The 26,027-nt window shown below is 43.2% G+C and overlaps 2 protein-coding genes across 5 annotated transcripts in view; both read left to right on the top strand.

Moving 5' to 3' along the window:
- LOC120452739 (nucleolysin TIA-1-like) overlaps nt 1–19,217 on the top strand; it is an 87,199-nt gene extending 67,982 nt beyond the window's left edge. For all 4 annotated transcript variants that reach the window (XM_039637111.1, XM_039637114.1, XM_039637113.1 and 1 more), the window contains exons 4-9: nt 7,744–7,819; nt 16,307–16,409; nt 16,512–16,704; nt 18,388–18,732; nt 18,866–19,034; nt 19,092–19,217. In XM_039637111.1, coding sequence (XP_039493045.1) covers nt 7,744–7,819; nt 16,307–16,409; nt 16,512–16,704; nt 18,388–18,732; nt 18,866–19,034; nt 19,092–19,133 — 928 coding nt within the window. In that variant the 3' untranslated portion in view covers nt 19,134–19,217. The remainder of the gene's footprint in view (nt 1–7,743; nt 7,820–16,306; nt 16,410–16,511; nt 16,705–18,387; nt 18,733–18,865; nt 19,035–19,091) is intronic.
- Nucleotides 19,146–21,178, top strand: LOC120452740 (putative cyclin-dependent serine/threonine-protein kinase DDB_G0272797/DDB_G0274007). Its single transcript, XM_039637115.2, has one exon. It carries the CDS (start codon nt 19,146–19,148, stop codon nt 19,497–19,499), a length of 354 nt encoding a protein of 117 aa, XP_039493049.1. The 3' UTR covers nt 19,500–21,178.
- The last annotated feature ends 4,849 nt before the right edge of the window (nt 21,179–26,027 follow it).

Below are 26,027 nucleotides of genomic sequence, written 5' to 3'. Positions count from 1 at the left end.
TACGGGATAAAGTCGAGTTAACAGTAAGCGGAGCACTCAATGAAAGCGAAAAATGCCGGCGGGGGGTGAGAGAGTGTGAGCGGGGGGTTGGTGGGATGGGAAAAGCGATGGCGGGGAAAACCGAAGCGAACCGCAAGCAATTTGCATGTTTGAAACCGCCATTCCATTCACCATCGCACCATCGCACCACCCGGCCATTGCACCATCCAGAGACCAGCGCACCACACAACCACCCAGCTGCCCCACTCACTCCTCACTCACTCACTGGCCATCAACCACTATTGGGGGCAAACACGAAAGGGGCCGACCGTGTGTGGCATCATGCAGAAATCGGGGACAGCGTTAAAGTAGCCTTATCGCCCCGGCATCAGCTTCACTTGCAGCGGCCAACAACTTCAATGTGGACAGTTTGAAGCAGTTTTATTGACGTGTGTCCGGGCGTGGCCACAAGGGGGGTGGGGGTGTGGGGGTGTGGATCCATGCATCCATGGTTGCGTGGATCCATGGATTCAAGGAGATACATAAAGCGGGTGTAGGTAGGGTGTGGCAGGAGGTGCACTATTGCGTTATAAATAACGCCCTATTCATTCAGTCGGTCGGTTGGTGGGTAAATGCACTTCAGCGTTTAGCCTGCGGCTGGCATCGGTTAATGGAATTTATCCATTCTCACGGAAGCCTTAAAGTTTACGAGCAAGATTTTCAGAAATTGCTACTGGTACTGGTACTGGCACTCTTGTCCCGAAGGACGAAGGCAACGCAATAACTCATGTCAAATCAATGCCGAAAGGATGAGCGCGGCTAAAAGCTATATCTTATATAATTTATTGAACACTCACACACACACACACACGGAAGGAAAGTTGCTGGATTTGCGTGTCTGTGGGACAACGGCGCCATTTTAATTTGATTTTACCAGTTTTTTTTTGGTTCCTGCTCAGCCCGTTTTGTCTGCCGCCGGCGTCGTTTTGGCCATATGTGACAGGACTGACCATTTAAGGATTTTAGCTGATGAGAATTCAACTAAGCGGACGCAAATTGAATAAAAAGAATGGCCGAATGTCAGGCAAAAGGAGCTGGCGCCCAAATGTAGGCAATGGAAATTTGGCAAATGGCAAATCAATTTCCAATTTGTCGGTAATATGTTTAAGTATGATACAATGACATAAATGCTTTAAATACATAGTCATTAAATATGCCACTGATAACTTTATTTACAATTGAGGGTGATTGTGGCTTAACATAACCGTATAGCTAGGCTTTATTACAATGATAAAGATAAATCTATTTAAGCAATAATATTCCGCTGCATTTCCATACATTTTTCAGAAAAATAGATTTCATCGCTTTCATAAAGCTGTTTTTCCTCTTATTTTTTCGGCTGACCGTCGAAGCATATTGTTTACCCTTCGTCCTTTTACAAAGATCCTGGCATTGTCCGATGTGTACATGTGGTGTTCTTTGTGCGGTGCAGCTGTTGGTATTTCTGCGTGGTTTTTGGCGGTGCTCTTTCGGTTTCTGTGTGTTTTTTTATGCTTTTCATTTTTTGCCGGCACATCGTTTATTATGCCAAGCGAGAAATGCAATATTTTCTCCTGCGCCGCTACGTGGCCGACAAAAATATTTACAATTTGGCAGCGGCAGCGGCAGTGTCCCTTCAGCGCGCCACAGTGGAACCCCCAACACCGCCACAGCCACCGCCACAGTCACCGCCACCATCACCACAGTGGAGCCACCATAACCATGCAGCGGCAGCTGCTATAGAAACGGAAGCCATAAAAGGAAGCGCACTCCATAAAAAAGGAGGCCACACACCATTCGGCTAAGCTCAAAAGCGGCAACTTCAATCTTTGAATGTTTTATTTACTGCAAAATCGATATGGCTTTTTGCTCCTCTACCCCCTCTTACCCATTCCCCGCACCCCGACACTTTTCGCTACGTGCTCGGGAAAAGAGTTGGGGTGCCAAGGGTTAAGGGGCGAGCGGGCTTAACACACAAGTGCCAAGCGTAACGAGTTGCATGCAAATTTCTCCTTTTTGTTTCTCGTTTTGTGCTCTGAAATATCAGCTCCGCCTCTTTCTCTCTCTTTCTCTTCTCCAAAAGGAAATTTCAATAGCAAAGCGGGGAAAACCTCGGGAAAAGCGATTGCAGGGGGGTGAGCAGAGGCAAACGGGAAACGTTCAGTGTCCATGGCAAATCACACACCACATAATTTTCCCGCTGCACTGGAGACACACTCACTCACACTAGCACTCACACTCGCACTCACACTCGCACTCGCACTCACACTAACGCGCACTCACACACGCGCGTAATGGCTGGCCTGGAATTAGTGAGACAGTCGCTGCTGCCAGGATCCCCAGGCGCATTACGTATGCATGACGTTGGCAGGACGAAAAGGACGAGGAGCCCACCAAAGCAGCCGCGTCGCATCGTGAATGGCGTAAATGCCTGGACAGGCAGGCTTCTGCTTCTGCTCCTCCCGAAAATAAGAGGAAAACTAGCAACACAAGTCAAGCAGTCGCATCCGCACCAGTCAAGCGATAGATGGCCTTCTATACACTGGAAAAAATAAATGACTAAAATTTAATGTTGAATAGAGGCTAGTTAAGGCACTAAAACTTTGCTCTTCCAAACTAAAACCAACCATTCTGCGTACTCTTCATAAAGAGTAAAGAGTTTTCAGCACAAGCAAGAGGACGCTAGCTATTTCTCTCAGTGCTGGATTGAAAAGAAATGGATAATGGATGAAGTTGGGGGTCAGGTCTCAATGCTGATTGCGATCGCTGCCGGTTTGGCCATTTTGGCCACGACTCCCCGACGTCGGGTCCCATGTTGATAATTCGAAATTTGTATTCCAATCTTCAAATTGTCTCCAAAATGGAATTGATTTTATGCAGATGAGCATGAAATTGTCTCAATGCGAGTTTTGCATGCTGGTGTAAATAAATGTAAAGATGTCCTGGCCAAGGGAACAAGGACAAGGACGTGATGAGCACGACTTTTCTCCGCTTCTTTTTTTTTTTTCATTCCGATTGTGCTTGTTTTATTTTTTCTTCGGTTTGACTCTGGCACTTTTGGCCATTTCGCAGAGTGCATGCCGCATCAAAGATGCGACGTTTACGGATTTGTAATTCACAGCAATTCAGCACGGTAGCCATTTGGGTTCGGCAACCGGATGCCTCGAATCCGAATTTATTACTTAATTCTCTGGGAAAGTCAGATGCCACTGGCCGGAAAATCAAATCAAATAAAAGAAGGCAGCCGCAATGGAAAGCTCATAAAATGCTCCAAGAAATCCACTTTAAATATTTGGCTAACCAAAAAGCCAGAATTGAAGCTCCACCTACCACCCCTCATCCGATTTGTACCCATTTCGGTGCTCAAACAATGCGCTCGCTTGCATTTCATTTGAATTTACAACTGTATTCGGTATTTGAACGGTCGCTGAAGTAACTCTGCCACGCCCCCCCATTCCACGCCGCCCCCGATCTGCAATCGAACAAGGAAATGGAAATCATCATCATCATCATCAGCCATCAGGGTTATCGGCGCAGAGGAAGCCAATAAAATGCAAGCACGAGACAAACACAAATCGAATAAAAATGCTTGGCGAAAAAAATTCAGTATGGAAATTCAAAACCGGGAGGCGAAAAAAAAATTCAAAAAAAACCGAAATGCGGAATAACTGTGCGCAGTCAATAGCCCGATGTGTAAACATGGCCAACAAAAATATTTCAATATTTCAAACACGCAACTCAATGTCGATGATGATGCCAATGTTGGATGCTGGATGAGATGCGATGAGCTCCCCATTCTCCATTCTTCTCGTTGCAGCAACGTGGCCAAAAAGGAAATTGAAGGACAACCGCCATTCATTGATTTAGTGCCAGGGATTTTGACTTGGCTTCAGCTAATCCTGTAGATATATACATACATATACATATATACTCCATTCTATATTTTCCCTTGTGCTGTACGCGATATTATCGCTTTTCATTTGTTTGCACTGCTGAGTAATTTGTGTTTGCCATCGCTGTTGATGTGTTCAGCATGTCCTGCCAGCCCGATTCCTATCCCCTTTCCTTTCCAATCGACCGATTTGTAAATTATATGTCTGCCAAGTGTGCCGATGGGGTGCAGATAATGCTCTTAAAGTGGCCAGGAAATTGCAAATTGCTGGTTAAGTTGCGTAGGCAAGTTACGCCCTAATAAATGTGTTACTAGTCGATGTCTTGGCCTTTGTGGCCCTGTCTTATGTCTATATTTGAATGGCTGATAAGGAAAAGCCAATGGCTACATGCAGAAGAATTATGGACGCCAACATTCAACTGTTTCCGTACTTATTTGTTGCCTGGCTAGAAATGCTATGTTCTCGATATCAAACTCATATTTTGTATGTTTGCCACCGGGAAAAGCCCACTCAAACTCAAGAGCTATATCTCATGCAGTTATCAATGGGCTTACACTTCCCATTTTACCCATTTCATCCATTTCATCCATTTCACCATTGTGGTGCACAAAAATCCCATGCATAAGTTTATTTCACCCGGCCAACTTCGAAGCGTCTATAAATCATCTATGCAATTTTAATTCAAATACAAAAGAATTTCCAACACATGGCAAAGGGGGCCGGAATGGGAGCTGCAGCTGCATTGCTGGCATAAACCAATTGCAAAGGCCAAAATAGCGAGGACTCCACAACTAATGCGTTCAGCGCGCACCGCAAACATTCCTTCGTCCTTTCGGCCCACAAATCCCCCACAAATAGATCGGGCCAAAAGCTACTCGAGTCCCGGGCCAAAGGCTTTGGGAATAAAGCCAAAAAACTATATGTATGTATGTATGCAGTATAAATAACCGCATTTCTATGAGTGCGTGCGTGTATGCGAAATATTTTGTTTAACGATTATAGTTTTATGCACTTAAGATAGCAAAATATTTTCCTTCTCCTCTGGTTAAATTTATTTTCGAGTATCAGGCACAGAGCTCAAGCCATAAGCAAAACTTTTGCCAATATTTGTAAAAAATATATTGATTGGCCACAGTCGAGAGCAAAAGAAGAAAGGGAAACAGTAAGACGGAAAGGCTTATGGCCGTACATGTGCATACAGATCTTACTTATGCACATGCATTTATCCCCTTTCCCTAAGTGTTCTTGAACTTTTACCCTTTGACTTTCGAATTCAAATTGTTCTTCATTGTTGAGTGCTTCGACTCGAGAATCATTAGCTGGCTGAGTTCGTGAGACTGTAGGCTCAATGTTTAAATTATTGTTCAAACTTTGAAGTGTGTCACATGACACTACACAACAATAAATAAAAGCTTGCTTCAAAATAATATATATTTGTTGCACTATTTATATTTTTTGCAATATTTAAAAACAAGTAAAGGGTATATGGCAATCACTTTGAAATCAGACTTTCGTGGTTGTCTTTTGCATCTCCCGAGCGTCTCACACTTTCCCCAACGACTTCGTCGCTCAATTCTTTGGACAAACATTGGGCACAGCTGGTGCCACGCCCCCAAAAGCCGATGTGCCCGCCCCCATTGGCTGCAGCCGTTGCCTGCAAATTTCGCAAGCATTTCGTGCACGATAACAAACTGTGTGGCAAACGCAGTTCGAGGGCCATCGATGCTACTCCACGAAAATCTCTTGGCCCGGGGCACAAAGGTTGTGTTTGTTTTCTGTTAAATGTTCAAATATATTATTGCAGCCCCTCAGATGGAGGCTATACCATACTATACCATACTATACTATATGTACATGTGTGCGGAGCGAAGAGCACTTGCAGACATTTTCGAACTTGTATTTACATGCAAGCAGGAAATTGTACACCTCCCCCGCTCCACTCTGATGTTGTGTCTGCATGTTAAAATATTCAAACAAAAACGTTATGAAAATATGAACTGTGATGTTTATCGATTGTGAAATATGATATACTCCGGGGAGATGGCGCTGGGTGGGTTAGTTGGGTAGAGGTGGAGCTGGAGGTGGTGGAGGTCTCCAAGGGAGTGCACATACTGTCCTGGCCTTTAATTTGTTAGCACAATCCTTACCAATGGCAGTCAGCACCGCTGACAGGCAGCCAGGATGTGTTTGCTTCTCGCACTGAGAAAAACTTCGGGAGATTTCAGTTCTATGTCTGTATAAAGAAGAGACTAGAATTTAGTCGGTATGTTTTTACTAGTCGATATACCAAATTACTTAAATTCAATTTTGGTCTTCGGGAAATTGCGCACATTCATTGTGTAAGTGTACATCAGTACATACACTGAAAGTGTTTGCCCTCCTGCTTGTATTGGTGTTGGCCAAAATGTGTTTGCTTGCGCCGGTCAGAAAACCTTTCGCCTGACCAAACCAGACAAACCTCGGCCCCTGGCAATTGCAGCCGAATTCCACTGGTAGCTAATAAATATTAAACTTTAATTAAATATGTTTTTTTCTTCGATATTTATGTGTGCATCGACTGCATCGCATCGCGCTGGCTGGCAATCGCATTGCCATTTCGCTTCTGGCCAGCCCAACCATAAATTTACAGCCTTGAAGCGGCCCACCAAAGCCAAAGCGCCAAAGGCCATTAAAATACGTTTCCTTCTCCTTTTTTTTCGCCAGCCACTTAATATGGTGGGTGGGCAAACGGGGGGGTAACACGGACTAAACTAAAACTCATATTAAAAATTGACTTTTATCGTGATTTACAATCAAGTTGGCCTTTTTTAAATGCCGTGGTCGACATGCGGGTTTTGCCTTGTTGGCCCCCGTACACTTTGAAAAAAATACACTATATGGAATATTTTGGGAAGTAATAACACTAATGCTGCAAAGGAAAAAGATTCTGATAATTAATGTGTTACTACTATAAAAATATTCTTACCCATGATAAACATGTAAATTGAAATTGAAGGCATTTCATTTACATAAATGCCTGTATAAACATTTCTTCTAAAAATGCATTTAAAATGCTATCCACTTCCTTTCTGAATTTTCAGAGAATCCAAACTTTTTCGAAGTGGCCTAAACTGGTTGCCTAGTAGCTGCGCCAGCTTGTTGTTGCTGTTGCGGTTGGCCCACACACTCGCACACACACACACACACATGGGTGTTGAAGCGAAAAGGGGGCTAAATATTTCTTCGTGGCTTAGGTTGGACGGGCCAACATATTTAAGCCGAATGCTGACGCCCGATTCTCGAGCAGCGTCCACGACATGGCACGACACGTGGTTTGGTGGTTTGGCGGGGTTACGGGTTTTCGGAATGGGATTGGTATTGAGTTTGAGAATGCGAATGGGAATGGGGATGGAGATGCAGATAGGGATTGGGAAATGGGGAATGGGGAATGGCGAATGGAGGCCGTGGCAAATCCCCTTGGCCACGCCCTCTGAAACACCCTCGAAGGCGGTGGCCTGCACTCTATATCTCTGCACTTCCATTACGAAATCCCTTTTTCTCCGCCCAACGCCTCATATTTCCTCACACGTAATTCCATTGGATTTCCAATGTCGACATCGACTTTTGCATCTTGACTTTAGCTTGGCCAAGCGTTTGCCTTTCAATTTGCTCAAGGACTCCTGCCATTTTTACAGGACTTTTGTGCTGGCTCTGAAGTGTATAAACATTTAGCAGATAACTCTAAATTACCCAAATAAATTATGTAAAGCTACCTTTTATTGTTTCCCACTCTCGTTTGGAAAAGTTTTTACTCGAGATTAAATATTTTTATTTTCTCGTTCTTTTTTTGCAGAGACTGCAGAGTTGTGCGCGATCCGCAGACGTTGAAATCAAAGGGCTATGGCTTTGTCAGCTTTGTCAAGAAATCGGTAAGCTATCGCAGAAGATATGCAACATCAAAGGCTTCCTTCGCTGGCAATTAGAAATGTTTCAATCAAACTCGCATTAGTCGCTACACAAGTTTAATTCTCTAAGTAAGCACACACACAAAAGCACACAAAGGGGGAATTTGGCAAATGAAATCTTAATTAAAACAAGTGGAAACTTTAGCTGGAATCCCATTTGACGTTCCAGCAACTTAACATATCAAAAGACACCTGTGGCTTCGTCTACCTTTCCCAAAACCCACTCCTTACTTTACCGCAGGTTTGCTCAAGATATACATAAGCCAAAGAAAAGCCAAACGAAGCGCACACATTTTTAAGATTTAATGCATTCAGCTTTTCCTTTTCTCGGTTAACTGCCAAGGGGCGAGTATTTGATTTTATTCTCTTCCTCATGGACACACTCGTATATCAAAAGCGTGCGGCTCACGAATCTGTAATGTTTTTTTATGGCCACAGATGCAGCGAATCTCACGGGCTCCCGAGGCTAGAAAGAATAACCCGAAAAGAAACCACCCTTGGGGCACTGTAAACATTTACACATCATATTCAATATGTTTAAACCGCAACTGATAAGGGTCCAAGTAACTGCTGGCAGGACTCCATATCCCCATATCCCTGTGTGTGTGTGTGTGTGTTGTGATTGAATTTCATGTGCCTAATAGGTAGAAAATTCGACAAAGACGCAGAGAAATCGAGAGAAGGGAGATTTTACCCAATTTATGGAAGGTCCTTGTGGTTAAATCATGTCAGGAAACTTGTTCAGCTTTTGAAATTCAAGACTTCAAGATTTTTAAAAACTTGTTCTTCGTAACCATTATTTTTACATAAAAATGCCATTTTTTCCGTGACTAGTTTTATAAAAGATGGTAAAATCTATGGGGTTTTGAATTTTTTACAACCATTGCCTCTCTGATGCATAACCATGGGTTGGAAATTACGAAAATTCATAAAACGCATGGCATAAACATGGTTTAAATCATCAAAGGCTGCTGACTAAAGCCAAGTGAATTGCGTGTCAGTCAGTGGAGCAGAAAAAATTCGGTAGCTTAAGGCTTAGAACCCGAAACCAACCAAGCACACACGGAGATTTATGCTCACATGCGAGCATACTTTGCGAAAAGCCAAATCAGTTGCCGGAGAAGGCGTAAAAGCCAAAGGTGCCGCTAGTCAATTAGGCGGCAAAATGTTCCAAATTATTAATTAAATTTTAATGCTAATGCCATCAAGTGTGCAGCCGACATGGCCCAATGATTTGGCAGGCAAGCCAATGATTTGTTTGACATCGAAGAGATGAGCGCGGATTTGCGTTGGAATGTGGAATGTCGTGTGCAAATACGACATAATCTCTGACACTTGGCTGCTGCCACGCCCCCTTCGATCGCCCGCCCAACTGTCATTCGGCGATATATGTGCACATATATATATAAATAGATATATTTAAGCCAAAAGCGAACACTCCGTTGGAAGCCTTTTGGCAACTGACTTGTTTTAGTTGGAATTATGGCCAATGCGGCGTATACTTAATGTTTTTCCCCAGCTAACTAGTTAACTTTTTGTGCTGCAAGTGGGGAATGGGATGCCAATTTTCGAACTTTCTCGATTAGTTTCGATGCAAACGAAAAGAGGACGAAGTGCAAACACACAAATGCATGCACACACACGCACACACTCACAGACCAAATAGCAAACTCAAATATTTCAAATTAAGTTTCTCGACATGCGTTTTGTACACAGTCGGAACGCCCTAAGCCGCCACGCCCCCTTGTGCCTGAGTCCCGGCGTCGCTTGCAGCTGATTTAATGCAAATTTTATTTATGCGAAAAGTTTTATTAAATTTTTGTGCAAAGTTGATATTTTCTGTGGTTTTGCGGAAATTGAAAAGTTATTTTTCGAATGGCTTACTGCACACACACACACTCGCATGTGTGCACATTGCAATGGCAACTGCAAGCGGAAAAGGAAGAAACAGTTTTCTTTCATTCAGCACTTCCGTTTGCCGGCGCATGAAATTTTGCCAATCGCCATGGCTTTGCATAAACCCAATGCCAAAATGCCAGAGATCTGCTCAAGCATCTCGAGAAATATTTAACGTAAATTGTTTGGCAACATGTTTTAAATAAACACCAGAGCATTACCTCTCCTCCCACGCCAGCTCCTTTGCGTTCCCTCCTTTCCACGCGACGCATACAAATTGCCATAATTTAATAACCATCAAGGCAAGCTGAGCATTTGCATGGGGAGCTCTTCGCGGGAAGACGATGCCTGTCTGCGTGTCATTAGCATCATAAATCACAACAACAACGCCAGCGAGTACGAAAAAATTTACGCTAGCATTAAACGCAATAAACATGTCGATGGCAGGAGTGGAATACACATAGAGAAATTAGCACTCAGTCAGGTGCACTTGTTACAGGCATTTTCTAATATAAATATTGTGTTTGTCTTGTAAGGAAGAGGGTATCCTTTCATATAATACTCGAAGTTCTTGTATGTTCAGGTATGATTGGAATATTACATTATTTTTGCACACATATATTTTTTCCGTGCAGTACTTCCTGCTCCACCGGAAATGCTAATGCCTTTCGCTATTGCCGACGGCTTCTGTTATTGTCACACAGCCGAGGCATATTAACATATTATTGCATACTCACATGACAAAAATAAAAGGCGATCAGCACATTCAGGAAGAGGAAATCACCGCCTGCTGCATCTTGAGTGGCTTTTCATTTTGACACAAAACTTATTTGCCAGCGTTATGGAGACAAAGGCAGGCTCAGGGCCCGAGATGCATTTAATCGCATTACGCCCATCGCCTTTGCCTCGTTTTGCTTTCGACGACAGATTTTTCGTTGTATAATGCACTTAAATTTATTTAAAAGTTGCCACAACAGAAGACGTAGATTGCAGCAGGGCCACAAAAATACAAATAAAAGAAATGCATGCAGGAGAAGGAGGACGATGAGGAAGATGAGGATGTGGAGGAGGCAAGCGAATTGACAATGTGTGCAGCGAACAAGATATAATGTCAACTTCCCGGCCACGCCCCCCATTCTTTTCATCATCTTCTTGTGCAGTTCATTGTTGCATTATTATCATTTGTTCTTATTGTTGTCGCTGCTGCCGTTGTCGCCGCGGCGCACAGAATGCCTGTGGTTAACCTCGCACCACCCAACCACCACCCAATCTCCAAACAGCCCGCACCACCCAACCACCCACTCGAATGGCAGTGGCGATGTTTCTTTTATGATTCCGTTGCGTGTTGCTCCTGCTGCCTGCTTGTCATGTGCATGTGCACTTAAATTAAAAAGCATTCCGCATACATTGGCCTTAATTTGCGCTACGTGCCTTCTTGCCAGAGCCAAAATTATGAGAAATATCAGCAACCACCATGAGATTGATTACCCCTTCGATGCTAACTTTAAATAAAATTTGTTTAATCTACACATATTTGAAGTGCATACGCATATGCAGCCCGTTAGCAAACAAATCTGCAAACAAGCGTAAATCAATTAGATTTAAAAGGACACTTTTTCATCGCAGGACATATGCAGAAATCACAGCTAATTTATCAAACAGATTTCAACCCAATAACCGAAAACTCTTCCGATATTTCTGCCTGCATTTAAAGTTTTTACCCCGCCCCAGTGCTTTTCAATTTATTTAATTTCAAGCCAGGCAATAAATTTGCTGAAGCGTACAAAACTCGGTTATAAATATAAATGGCCTGGACATTCATTTTATGCTTTCCATAATAATTCAGGAACTAGTGATTTGAGGGCGATGTAGGGACACCACGGCTTACAAACTGCCTACACACGCATAAGCTCAAGCCTCGGAGGCAGTAACTATAAAAAAAATGTTAGATGGAAAAATGGAATGGGGGAAACAACGGCCAGAGCTGACATACTCGTACATAAATAAATCCCATGGAATTATGCCTTGACAAAAATGCGTTCTAGCGTGAAATACTGATTTTTTGGTCAACAACTCCCACAACTTCACCCAATCCAACCACCCATTCCCAACTTGGATGTGTGCGAGTGTGGTCAAAAATCGAAAAGCGTTTTGGGCCTAAGCGGAATGAAAACAGTTTTTACCGTTGACTGGGCCAGACAGATTCAAAGATGACTGGGCCTTATCTGCGCCCTTCGATGGCCAGAACATCATAATGCTGGATGCCGACCATCATTATCGTTCGAGAAGTCCGCAAATGGAAGAGCATTTTCACTGAGCAAACGATTTGCCACTTGAGTTATTTTATAAATATCAAAAAATCATCATCGGAACTGCGAGTTGTGAACTGAGATGCTGGTGTTTTTGGTTTTTTTTTTTTTTTGTGTTATCTGGACAGCTTTAATATTCAACTTGGGACTGGGGACTCGGATTGGAATTGGAATTGGTATTGGTTGGTTGGTTACATTCACGCTTATCTAAATAGCCACGTTAATGAATCTGACCGAAGAACAAAGCTAAACCAGCTTAGGAGCTGGGAAGGCAAGAAAACCTTTTAGCCGATGAAAAAAACAAATAAGAAGGTATGGGCTTGGCCAACACTAAATACTGGACGTCTGCTACCTTTTTTAAGACAAAACGGTCGCCGTAAGAAAAGCCAGAACCCTCTTATTTTTCCTGAATGTGTCCATGTGCCAAGGGTGTCGTCTATGTGCGGGCGTGGGATTATCCCCTTTTTGTGTGTGTCGAGCTGGCCTTTTTTCACCTTCTTTCGCAACAGTTTTTCCTTTTCCGCCTGGCCTTTTTCCGTTTTCGGCACAAACCATTTCCTTATTGTTTTAATAAACATTTAAAATGTCTTGCTTTCGGCTTACGGTGTTTTTTGTATACACACGAAACGTCAGCCGCAACCAGCGGCATCCCCCATTTTGTGGCGTTAGATAAAGGGTTCCTGATCCCGTCGAGATCCACATGAAAAGTATGACAAAACCCTTTTAAACCACTTAAAAATTCTTCAACTTACTTTTGCTTTTCTTCATTCGCTTAATGAAGGTATTTCGCCTTTTTGGTCTTGTTTCCAACGCCCCACAACTCCGCACCCATCGGCAAACTTTGGTCCATCCCAACTCGTTTCCGTTGTTAGCCATGGTCAACGGTACGCAGCATTAAAGGATTCTGCGCCTTATCAAGTAATCAATATTTACAAACGACCCGGCCTCTCACTCTCGGTCCCAGTTGACTTTACACAAGTTTCGCTGAAAATTCAATCTGTACGCAACGAAAAATGTTCTTAAATTTCAGTGTCGCGCAAGAAGAAAAGTTTTCAGCCAGCCATGTCCATGAAAATTAATTAACTTATCTCGAAGGCGGAAGTTGTCATTTAGGAAATTTTCCAGCGACAAGGAAAAACTTCGAAGCAGGCCTGAAGTTTTAATCACAGGCGAGTTAAAACTCGAAACGGTATTGAAAATGGACCGTTCACGATTTTAGAAAAATAACTCACATATGCACGTATCCATTCCATATGCATCACAGTGTTAAAGGAATTGTTTAAGTCTTTATGACCTTAGTTAAGCTCTTTTCTGTTCAGTGCACGACAAGTTAGTTGTCACAGCGACAGACCAGAAAACGATTCAAGTTTTCCTCCTATTAGCTGCAAATTTGCCATTCATCATTAATTAATTTCGCCCAGTCAACAAACAACAACCAAAACCGCACACAAAGAAAATGTGTCGCTCCAACTGCCAATGATGCGAAATGGGCCCAAAACCCAGGCCAGTTTCCATTGTCGTCTGTCTCGAGTCTTGAGCCAATGCCGTAGATTTGCAATTAGCCTAGGCATTCTGGCCAACAACAGTTTTGGTTTCGATTCGGTTGGCTTTTGGGTCGGACTTTCATAAATAGTTCGACAAGTCGTAGTGGGTGCCATATTGCGGTCGTCGGCCTTCCATTTTGAGCAAGATGAATTGGTAAATTACTTGAGAGGCTCTTGAGGCCCGAAATTGTGCTATAATCAACTCATTAAGGGTGCTTGAAGATTTCTGTGTCGAGGTGGATTAACTTAACTTTAACTTGGTGCCATTTGCAATTTTAGCAATGCAAAATTGCCCATGTTCAAGTATTAATATTTTATATATTTTTTCAACCATTATTCTGTTAGCTTGCTCTCTTCTTTCACTAGCATCCACTTCCTGTTTTCTAAGCAATTGGCCACCAAAATGATTGATAAAGTTTCCTGGCTTCAAAGACTGGTCAAAGCAGGGAAAACGGGAAAAACTGGAAAACTCGACCGAAAATGTCCGTTGCAGTTAGGACAAGTTTTTGCGTGTGTGTGCGTGTATGTCTGGTCTTGGCCATTGCATTAGCCAGGGCCAAAGTTGTTCTAACAAACTCTCCGTCTCATTCCTCTAATCCACACACAATCATGGCAAGACAATTTTCATTGACACATGCGATTGCAATTGGAATTGGCAAAGAAGAAAGCGGCACAACTGCACTTGTAACTGCACTTGAAGTGTCTGGTCCTTTGATAAGTCCTGAAGGATGTATACCGCTGCGAAAGGACGAACAATCGGGCGAAACGCTGGGCTAGGCTTTAAGCTGGCGTAAAGTCATTGGTGAAATATTTAAATAACATTTCATGCCCGGCAGAAAATCGCAGGACGAGGGATGGGTATTGTGGTATTGTTTGCAGGACTTGTTCTTGTTGTGGTTGCCATTGCTATCGTTATTGTTGTTGCTGTTTCTGCAGTGAGGGCACGTGAGTGTATATATATGTAATCAACGATGCGTATCGCTTAAAAAATGTAAAATTTATAGTTTATGCAAATATGAAAAATGCAACTGGCAATGCATAAAAATGCGCACGCACGCAAACTGAGCGACGTTGCCCGGGAACAAACGCACACTGGCAAACATAGGAGTCTACACATACACACACACACGCATACACATCCTGGAACTCACACATGCAGACATTAAATTACGGACAAAGTTGGGCGACAGTTGCGTGGTTTATCGCTGACGGGGCAAGCACTCAATTGTTGACTCTTACTCAAGTGGTTAAATTACAGGGCCAAGAAAACCAATACACAGCAATTTACGCTGAGGGATTTTAAGTACCATGTAAGAGCTATTTAACAAACGACTTTAATGCGTAATTTTTATACATTTAACTGAGAAACCTTTTGTGAAAATCAATGAATTCATTTTATCACTCTAGAACTGGATGAGAATGAAGCTAAGGAAACAAAGATCAAATATGTTTAAGGATTGGAGAAGGTCTATAAACGCTTAGCAATTACAGACCCCTCGAATGAGATCTGCTCTTGAAAACCCTCGAAAGTTTTCCCCTTCTAAAGTTCCAGTCCACTTTCGGTTTGAAAACGTCGTTTTTCAGCCGGTGCACGTCAACGCTGATTTCGAGCGCTGCACGTAGCCGCCACAAAGAGTAGGAAAATTAATGGAAAAAAAGAAAGGACGAAGGATGGAAGGTGGGTGGGTTTCGTAGGTTGGTTGGTGGGCGGGCTGTTGTAGGTGCCTAGTTACAGTTGCTGCCAGCCGCAGTCGTATCCGGATGCGGATTCGACTTTGCCGCCATTTAAAGGACGTGCAATGAGCAGCTGCAGCGTCTGCAGCGCCGCAAATGCCATTATTGCATTGCATTGCTTTAGCCGGCTCCGCTCGGTTTCGGTCTTCGGTCTTTTGGTGTGCCGCAAGTAAATTGTTATGAAACGCCCACCACACATACACGGAAACACTCTCAAGCACACTCACACACACACACACTAACAGAAACACACACATACACGTACAATACACACAGGGAGGGCAGACTGCATGCAAGACCTCCTGGCAGTTGCAATCATTTCGGCATGAATCACGTTTGATACGCACGAATTACCTTTTATGCGAAATTGAAATTATAATTTGTGCACGGCCTTGTAAATGCTACGTATATAGCCTGCCCTTTTCCTCCTCCACCGCCCACTTTCTCCCGCTTTTACTTTACTTTACACAAAACGCAGCCAAGGAAAATCAAAGAGCAGCAGCAACAATGTCGCCTGCTAACCACAAGGAGCAACTTTCCAACGCGATTGTTTTTCCACGTTCTTTTTTTATTTTTTCATCTCCGCTTAGGCACTCAAAAAAATCATTATTACTCTTACATTTTCATAGTTTAAGTTATACAAGTAAAATACTTTTATAATTTTATAGAGATTATTTCTCATTAAGTTGTTTGGAATTTAAAATGAGCAGAACACTTCGATAGGGTTGCGACTAATTAAAGTATAATTTTATTTTTCCAAGTGCTTGCTACTTTTGTTGCTTCTGCCTTAACACTTTGTGAGCTGTTTGTTTATAAATTTGGGGCTGGGATCTCTACTTAAAAACCAAGAGCAGTCTTTCGAGGAGACTTAGCAGCCGCCGTAAGCGGCTTAGGCGGCTAGACAAGCCCGCGTAAATGGAATGGGCTCTTAGCTAATTGCGCTCTCCATTTAATTTGGCTCGTTGCAGGAGGCGGAAACCGCCATCACTGCAATGAATGGCCAATGGCTGGGCTCGCGCTCGATACGCACAAATTGGGCCACACGAAAGCCGCCGGCAACCAAGGCAGACAGTGAGTATCCCCATCCCATCTGAACCACCCAGCATCAAGCACCATCCAGTGCAACCCACCAAGACATCCCGCATCTCAATGTCACATCTCGTTCTTCCGCAGTGAACGCCAAGCCGCTGACCTTTGACGAGGTCTACAACCAGAGCAGCCCCACCAATTGCACTGTCTACTGCGGCGGCATCAACGGAGCCCTCTCCGGTTTCCTCAACGAGGAGATCCTGCAGAAGACCTTCTCGCCGTACGGCACAATACAGGAGATAAGGGTCTTCAAGGACAAAGGATATGCATTCGTGCGGTAAGTGGACAGGAAAATATTTAAATGTATAAATTTTATATAAATAAATATATAAAATCTATATATATTATTATTATATTTATTATTAAGAATACCTTATGTAAAAATATTTTTTAAAACGAAATATTACAAATATTTCATTAACTGTTAAAAAAATCTTTAGTTTGTTAAACATGATTTCTTGTTCTTTTTATAATTTTATATTTTGTGTGCTTCCATATTTCCAAAGTACCCCGCCGTAAAATGAGCGATCAGGCAATCGATCAAATAATGGAGCAATCTTCCCCCATTTTGTGTGTGCCCCTATAAGTGTGCTACATTAACCCTTTGTGGGCAGCCATTTTGATTTGCCGCCTGCATGGGTGTGCGTGTGCTGCGGTCTGCGGTGTCATCGGTGTATTCTCATTGTCATCGTCGCCGTTGCACACACACATCACGCCACATGAATGTGTGCGTGGCCCCCATGCAAACCGCTCGCCGTTAATAAATCAACAACACTTTTACACTCGACAACAATAACAAGGCATGCAACAACAGCAACATCGAGAGGCAAATTTGAAGTTACAAACAGAACAATGAACCGCAATAACAGCGACGACAACGATGCCACGGCAAAGAGCAAAAACCAAAAAAAAAAAGAGTAAAAACGCGGGGGGATAAGCCCCCAGCCAAGGAGTCGGTGGTGCAGGAGGTGCAGGGTGGTGCAGAGGTGGTTGGATACCGGTGGTGCTGGTGGTGTCGGCGGTGGAGATCGCAGCTGCCGTCACGAATGCTGATAGGGTTTTAATGGCAGCCGTTGGCCCACGACGGACTGAGTTTACCCCACCGCAACCAAAAGGGCAGATACGGATGGGATTCACTCACTGAGAAAAAATATTACTGGAACTGAAATTTAGTCCTTAAATAACAATATCAATAATATTGTAATATCTTATTCAAACAAGTTTAAGCGAGTGCAATGAAATGTTTTCATTCCACAAACTTTGTATTTTTGTAAAGTAGTATTAGTAGCCTTTTTTGTGAAGTGTACGTGTGAAGTGTGATGAGCGCGCGGGGGGTGGGCAACAAACGCATTGCAGTTACTGGCCATGTCCATGGGCGCCTTTTGTGCACTGCTCCAAAACTCATTTGTGTGTTGCAAACGTGATGCAAAAAAAGCGGCAAAGGGGAAAAGAAAGTCGAGGAGGAAGTGAGTGAAAGGGCGGAGGAGGGAGCAGAAGTCAGGAGGCAGGAGGCAGGAGGCGGGAGGCGGAACAGAGCGGAGCGGAGGCATTGTTTGGCATTTTGTAACATAATGAGCTCGGGGACTACAAGTGCAGCAGCAGCTGTGGCAGAGTTGCTGCATCATTATAACCAATCCAGCAACAACGGAATAATTCCACAGACGCTTGTACCACTTTTGCGCTTTGTTGCCGCAGCGGGTTAAGCGGAAATTAAACCAGGCCAATCTGCTGCCTGCATTCAAAAAAACAAATCCAATAATAGAAATGTTGAAGAAATATCTGATAGCTAATTATAAATTAAATATTTTTAATGGTTGCTACCAAATTTTTATTTATATTTTAATTTAGTTTTTTCAATCTAATCACGTTCTTTAAGATAGTTTTTGATAGTTATATGATATATGAACAAAAAGTATTAAGAATAAATAATAAATACCAATTTTGTTCTCCTACCTCTCAGCTTCTCCACCAAGGAGGCGGCCACCCACGCCATCGTGGCCGTTAACAACACGGAGATCAACCAGCAGCCGGTGAAGTGTGCGTGGGGCAAGGAGAGTGGCGACCCCAACCACATGTCGGCCATTGCCGGTGGGGCCTTGGCCCAGGGATTCCCCTTCGGCTCGGCGGCTGCGGCGGCCGCAGCGGCTGCCTACGGACAGCAGGTGGCCGGATACTGGTACCCGCCGGCACCCACATATCCGGCGGCAGCACCCGCCAGTGCCCTCCAGCCAGGACAGTTCCTGCAGGGCATGCAGGGATTCACCTACGGTCAATTCGCCGGCTACCAGCAGGCAGGATACATGGGGTGAGTTCGATATCTGGTTTTGGGGGTCACAAAAGTAGAGTTAATACTTTAGTAAGACATATATAAATAGTATTAATTATTTGGTGTTAGTTATACTCCTTATTTATGAGCTCTCTATTGTTTGCCACTTCAGAATGGGCGTCCAGCTACCTGGCACCTGGCAGAGTGTGCCGCCCCAGCCTCAGTTGGCTAGTGCAGCGGCTGCCACTGCGCCGCAGATCACACAGAGTGTTGGCAGCGCATTGCCGCAGGCGGCCGGAGTGGTCGCCTATCCGATGCAGCAGTTCCAGGTCAGTCCACAGGTGAGTGCTCGAGGATTTCGATGATGTGGCGGTGCCTAACGATTGTACATCGTTTAGCTGGCGGAGGATGAGTGGCTGGCGCCCAGTCTGCTCGTGTAGCTGCCATGAGGGATGGCCATGTATCCCACACAGCAGCACCAGCAGCAGCAACAGCAACAGCAGCAACAGCAGCAGCAGCATATGCTGCAGCAGCAACATGAGCAGCAGACGTCCGGGGAATATGTGAAGGAGCCGCCCTACCAAACGCAGCAGCTGCAGCACCAGCAACTGCAGCAGCAGCAGCAGCACACACACAACCAGCATCAGCAGCAGCAGCAGCAACACTATATCCACCAACTGTACTATCCATCGCACTGGGTGCAGCAGCAACAGCAACAGCAACAGCAACAGCAGCAGCAGCAGGTCGCAAACAACGAGCAGCAGGCGCAGCAACAGGCTCAGGTTTATGGCATGTCCGATGTGTAGGAAGGTGCAGCATAACACCTAAACGAAATCTTACCCTAGATTAAGTATAAGCCACGGCGACAGCAGCAACCACACAGGCCAGAAAGTGCAATAGTCGAAATCCAAAGTTGATCTAATCAATCGAAAACCAAAACCGGTTAACCCGAAAACCAATGTTTAAATGTGTGTTATTTGTGTCTATTTTTGAGGGACTTTCCTGCGGTTCGAGGAAGTCGCCTCAGTCGAAAAGAAAAATATATTAATAATGAAAAAACACGAGAAGCTCTAAATGTATTTTAGTAGGTATAAACATATAGACGAGTATGTAGGTATGTATATACCAGAGTAAGAATAGAGTGGGTGCTACTAAGAAAGTGGTTATGATTTACCAGGGCTTACGTTTCAGATAGCAAAAGAAAGCATAACAAACCGAAAGTAATATTTAAGCGTAGACTAAGCAAACAAACAAAAGGTTAAGACAAATATGTTTCGTTGACTGAGAACTCATTTTGGATTGACCCCATCTTCGATGATTGCATAGAACCTATGATTTTCCAATAGATTCCATTAAGATGATCATTTCACCGATATATCGATGTGCATAGGCCTAAGAATTAGCAAGTAGTCAAGGGCCAGTCAAATGGTCCAACATTAGCATTGATCAGTTGAGTCACGACTATGAGTGTTATCCAGCATTATCTAGAGAAATATCAAAGTAAATGTACTAACTGAGTTAAGCACCGACAACTAAACCGAAACCGAAAATGAAAATGAAAATGAAGAACACACCAGAAATCGCGTAGATAATTGCACTGAAAACCGAACGGATCGATTGAGCCAGAGAATATATATATGTAGATGGACCCATGACTAGATCAAACTATATATCCTAAACAATACCCATAGAAGAGGCTACTACACATACACACACACACACACAAGCACACGCATACGCAGGCACGCACAAAACTCACACGTAAGGATCCTTATTTATGTATCTGTGTTTGTGTAACGTGTAAATGTATTAAGGTAACCTATAAGAAACTAAGGAAATAGCGAAATATTTAGAAAAGGATATGAAAGAAAAACGTGTAGCAAAAGCAAAATACAAATTGTAGTCAATGTGTAGCTAAGAATCGTAAGAGTAACTGTAACACTATACACTAAAATGTAAACCTAAACACAATTATTTATGGTATTTACAAAGGCGAAACGGCTAGGAAACAGAAAACGAATGCGAATACAAATTGTAAACTATTTTTTACATACCAAAGAAAACGAAAATTGAGAAAAAAAAACGTAATTCATAATGCAAAAACGGAGAAATCAAAATTAGAAATCTTTCAATTGGATAATCGGAGTGGAGCCAAAAGAAGCGAGTCTAATTTCTATTAGTTGTGATGAGAGCAAATCGATGTTACGGACAAAGGAAACTGATTTATTTTTTCAACTTGGCATAACATGTTTTTGAAAGCCAACGACAAACTGTGCATCGACGAATGCATCACTTTACATATATACAAATCTATATATATACACCAATATATATATACAATGATAAATGTTATTTGAGCAGACAAGAAAACTGTGTGTCAGAGCAAGCTATGCGTAAATATAAATAAAAATATAAATATAAATATATAAATAATGAAAATATATGGAAAATCAATGAAAATTAAATAAAATTGTAGCTGAACGTATGTTGGAAATGTTGGAAAATTATGGTAAAATTACGAAATAAATTTAATGAAACGGAAGAAAAAATCAGAAATACTCTACGACATATACATAATAGCATAATTATATTTAATTATATAAACATAGTTATGGTGTAAGCAAAAGAAATATAAATAAATGATTCAATGTTGTGTATGTACATAAAAAGTATATCTAAAAAAAACATATAATTAAAAGCAAGATATATGTGCGCATAACAAAGGCAAACTAACTAAAAGGAAATTGTATTAATATTTGCATATACATGTAAAAACAAAAACAAAAGAAAAAACAAAGCCGAGAGCAAACAAAGCTGCAGGAGAGCATCTGTTTTTGCAAAGGCCCAGCGCAGACATATGATAGATCATTAAATAGCGCCCATCAGATCCAAACAACAACCAACCCAGCAACTCGCCTATATAATTGCATTTGTGACAGCAGCAGGAAAATCGGAGAACGAAAAATAAACAAACAAACAGACAGTATGAAAAAGAGAATTATGAAAAGTGTGCAAGCAAAATGCCATAATTATGTTAAGCGCCTATCAAAAGCCTATCCAATTCAATCAAAACCGAACGAAGCCCCCGGAACAAACTCACAAATACACATTAAAACCCACACCAATACCCACGCAATCACACACACACAAACACACACGCCCACACTAACGCACACTTGAGTGTGTGGCTGCAAACACGTTAATATATGCATAGAAAAAGGCGCTGCCAGCGATTGCAGCCGAGCAAGAGAGAAATAATCAAATAAAATGGAAAAATGTTAATCAAAAAACAGAAAAACAAAATTAAAAACAAATGCCTTGACGTCTTCTTATTTACTTGGGAAACTGGAAGGGATTTGTTGATCTTTATTTTGATTATTAACATTTCTGTGTCCTATGGCCTATTATTGAGACCAAGTATGAGTTGAGACAGTTTAAAACCTGAATAATGGGTAATGGCTTATAAAAGAATGCATTTATTGGCAGGAATCACACATCAATGCCTGATTGGATGCATTTGCAGAACTTCAAATTATTGTTGATGCCACCCAGAGTTCTGTGGAACTATTTCAGCCCGATAAACTGCAAATGATATTGCAATGCTAATTGGAAATAAGAGAAAATCTGCTCCAAAGTCACCCATCCACCCATAATCGAGCCCCGAATGTTTCGATTCGAACTATTTTATTTTTCAGTATGAAAGTGCCCCCTTACCACCCCACCCCACCGCACCCACTCTGCAATCGTCGCATGCCAGTCACGTAAAATCAAAATTCTTCCCCACATGTGAGTGCACACAAAAAAAACAAAAATAGTGCAGAGAGAACACTGAAACGTCGCTGGCATTGCGGCTCATTGCACAACGGGAACTGTACAATTTCAATATTTTACTGCATTTTGCACTTTGGCCGTGTCTCTGGGCCTCCGTGTTATCCTGCCCGCTGGCCTGCCAGTCCCGATGCCATGGCCACACACAAACAGCCATGTCCTGTTTAATATGCGCGCTCAAAATGGCACAGCGCGGCGAAATATAAATAAAACAAATAGGCCCCTTCCCTCCATAAAGTGCACATGTTACTCATACGCCCCGTTGGCCGCACAAACGCAAACGCATCGAGCTCGAAATTGGTTGCACCATAAAAAGGGTCGGGGCCAAAGTTTCGGTGGGCCCTCGAGTTAGGTGAAGCTGTAAGCTGTGCTTCTTAACAAACACTTGACTCGCTTTACAACAGTTTTAGTGGATAATTCTTTATACTGCCCTGCCATGCAAAATATTCCGCAATAAAAACTAAGCGCATAAAATTTCACTGCATCATGTAGTGGCTCCGCTCCGGCTTTTGTTTCTCATTTTTATATATATTTTGTTTTTTTCACTGTGCAGTGCATTAAGAACGCCAAAAGGACAACTGCAGAAGTGCACCTAAGCTGCCAAATATAAAAACTCTGAGTTTGCATGAAGATTTGCCGGGGCTTATTACGGCATAGGGAGTGGCACATCCTGCTACCAGACAGCCAGGACCTTAACGATGCCTGAATGCTGGGTGGGTTTCCTTTGTCTTTGTCTTTGGCCCCATCCCATCCCATCCATTCCCCACTCCCCAATTCCCGCAATTCACCTTCCACCTTTTTATGCTCTTTTAATAGCACTTGTTTAGCAAGCAAACAACGCTGGCAACTTAAAAAACTCGCTCACACACACTAGCTGGATATTTTTATAGCAAAAGTTTGAGTGTTTGTCTGTTTTATTAACCGTGCCTGGCTGCCTAGCTGCCTGACTCGGCTCCATGGCGCTGCCAAAGTCAAAAGCCCAAGTTTTCGTCCTGTCTTATTCATAGCACACACACCACACACACACATAGAGTCACATGTGGAAGCTGCAGTCGTGCTGCACCACCACCGCCATCAAAACTCCGGGGAAACATTTTTATGTGTGTGAGCCATCTTCGGCGTCGGCTGCTGCATTAATTGATTGCACTCTGCTGCCCTCGGATTGTGGTAAATAAGCACAGAGGCCATGTATGAAACCACAGAATCTGTTTAAGTCCTACTTCTTTATATAGGAATCTATTAAATTCATTAGTATGTAAGTATGCAAGTAATAGTATCAAATGCATTAAATATACTTTGAGTTTGATCAGAATCTAACACAACTGCTCTTTCAGTGTAAAGTTCACCCGCCATTAAGCTGCAAAATCGCACCACCAACATTGCACCACCGCCGCAACGACAAACAACAATCTCGTTTTCGGAAAGCAAACGCTAATGACAAAATGCTAAAATTTGCCGCAGGGCGGTGGAGCGCCAAAAAGGGGGCGTGTCTGGAAGCGCGGCCAAAAACCGCACAAGAGCGAGGCATCCATTAATTTTCGCACAACCGCAAAATTCAAAATTGTTTATAAAGCTACGCAGGATGCGACCACGGCCACGGCGGCGGCATCGGTGACACGTGCGGAGATAGAGACAAAGTCCTGCCATTTCCACTATCTTAACCCATTGGTGGCCTTCGCGGACCGAAGGCGTTGTGCAGCAGGGCCAAATTGAAATGAATTTTAACGAGTCACAGAGCAAAGTGTCGGCAAGTAAAAAAGTGCAGCGCGCTACTAATCTGTACACCTGAAGATTGGGTAAATACATTTGGGAATTTTACTACAAACTAATTATATTTAGTATGATTTAGCTATTTAAACACTTTTTCCGGCTTTATAATATTCTCATTATACTTAACTTAAATATATACCTTTTCACTTGCAGTTACCTTTCTCAGTGCACTTTCTATTTATCTGTGCAATATCCAACCCATTGGGTCCTCTGCCGGGCTACTAAATTATACGCAACGTCGGCACACTCCGACTCCAACTCCAACTGCCATCCCAAAAAGCTGGGCTCGGATCCGATGCGTGGCCTAAGTTTTTAGCGCGATATCCGACGGAGCTTCCTCTAAAATTGCGAACAAATTACGCAGAAAACTATTATCGTTAGGAGCATATGTGACGCTGTTGGATAGAAAGCCGAAAGGGCCGATCCGTAGCCCGGCTAACACACCTAAAACCATCGCTACACCAACCCAGACCAGACCAGACCCGTTCGCATGGCAAATGACTATGACAACGGCGCTTGAGTACCTAAATGCAGCTCCAACTCCAGGATGCCCGTGGCAACTATGCCCATCTTTTTTGGAACACTCTGCAGGCTCTCTCTCTCTCTCTCTCTCTCTCTCGCCTATTTAACCCATGTTGTCCTGCGAGCGGGAAAAAGGTGTGGTGCGCGGTATATGGTGTGTGCATATGCAATAACCACCAGCACCACCGCGGACACCCATCCACCGGTGCAGTCATCAGAAATGGTAGAGAGCTCGCTTATTGTCTGCTTTTGTGTGTGGCCCAAAAACCAGTTCCTGGTCCCCAGGTCCCTTGGTCCAGGGGCAGATCATCCTCCTTTTCCTTCGCATCCTCGCTGGATGCGTGGAAATTGCTTTGCCATGTTAATGTTGTTAGTTGATTTCAGTTTTGGCTTTCAAAGCCGCCGTTGAACCGGCGAGTGGACAATAGGGTCACGGATGCGCGAGTGGAGGGGCAGTGGTGCTGGAGGACACTGTGCCAGGGGCTGGATTTCAGGTGATGCCAGCAAAGAGCATTGCCAAAATTGTTAAATACATGATGCCCCGAAAGACCCAGTTGGGGGCTCACAGCTACACGGGGAAAATGGATTGTATATATTTGCATAATAACACTAAAAACTCAACAAACCATATTAGAAGCGACTGGCACTGGAATTCTTAGGATTTGGTCATAGCAATATGAAATATTAAGTTTCTAATGAGATTCTGATAATATAAAAAGGTTAATTTTTTCCGAGTGCACCCACACCCCCACATGTGCCGTTTCTGTGTGTTTATGCCTTTGAGTTATGAGCGACATTCGGTTTTTTGGTGGCAGCAGCGGGCAGCAGGGGCACCGCCCACTTTTAATGGTAATAAAAACTAAAGCTGCTTTTGAGCGGCCATGAATTCGCCGGCGTGGCCAATGCCGCTGCATCTGCTGGCGAATGGCTGATGTCCATCCGGCGGTGCGACAAAATGGCCGCTGTGCGCAACGGAAGTGCACTAAACTAAACTAAGCCAAATTAATTGCCAGCTGTGGTTTAATGTGCCAAACAAAACTTTGATTGTGCCCCCAGATACGGGCCATCCGAGCCGGATCATTTGCATATTGAACGCACTCCCGCTGCGACGAGAAAATGTCCAGTCCCCCAGTCCAACACATTGCCATCTCCTTTAGCCATAAAAACATGAGGGATTCGGACTTGAAAAGCTATTAATTCCATTCCAGAGACTT

This window comes from Drosophila santomea, chromosome 3R, assembly GCF_016746245.2.
Source record: "Drosophila santomea strain STO CAGO 1482 chromosome 3R, Prin_Dsan_1.1, whole genome shotgun sequence".
Taxonomy (NCBI): domain Eukaryota; kingdom Metazoa; phylum Arthropoda; class Insecta; order Diptera; family Drosophilidae; genus Drosophila; species Drosophila santomea.
Note: the sequence above shows the minus strand (reverse complement) of the source record. Positions and strands in the feature narration are given on the sequence as shown.

What these genes read in the sequence shown, in the direction of transcription:
- LOC120452740 (XM_039637115.2), top strand. Translation starts at nt 19,146, where the DNA reads ATGGCCATGTATCCCACACAGCAGCACCAGCAGCAGCAACAGCAACAG.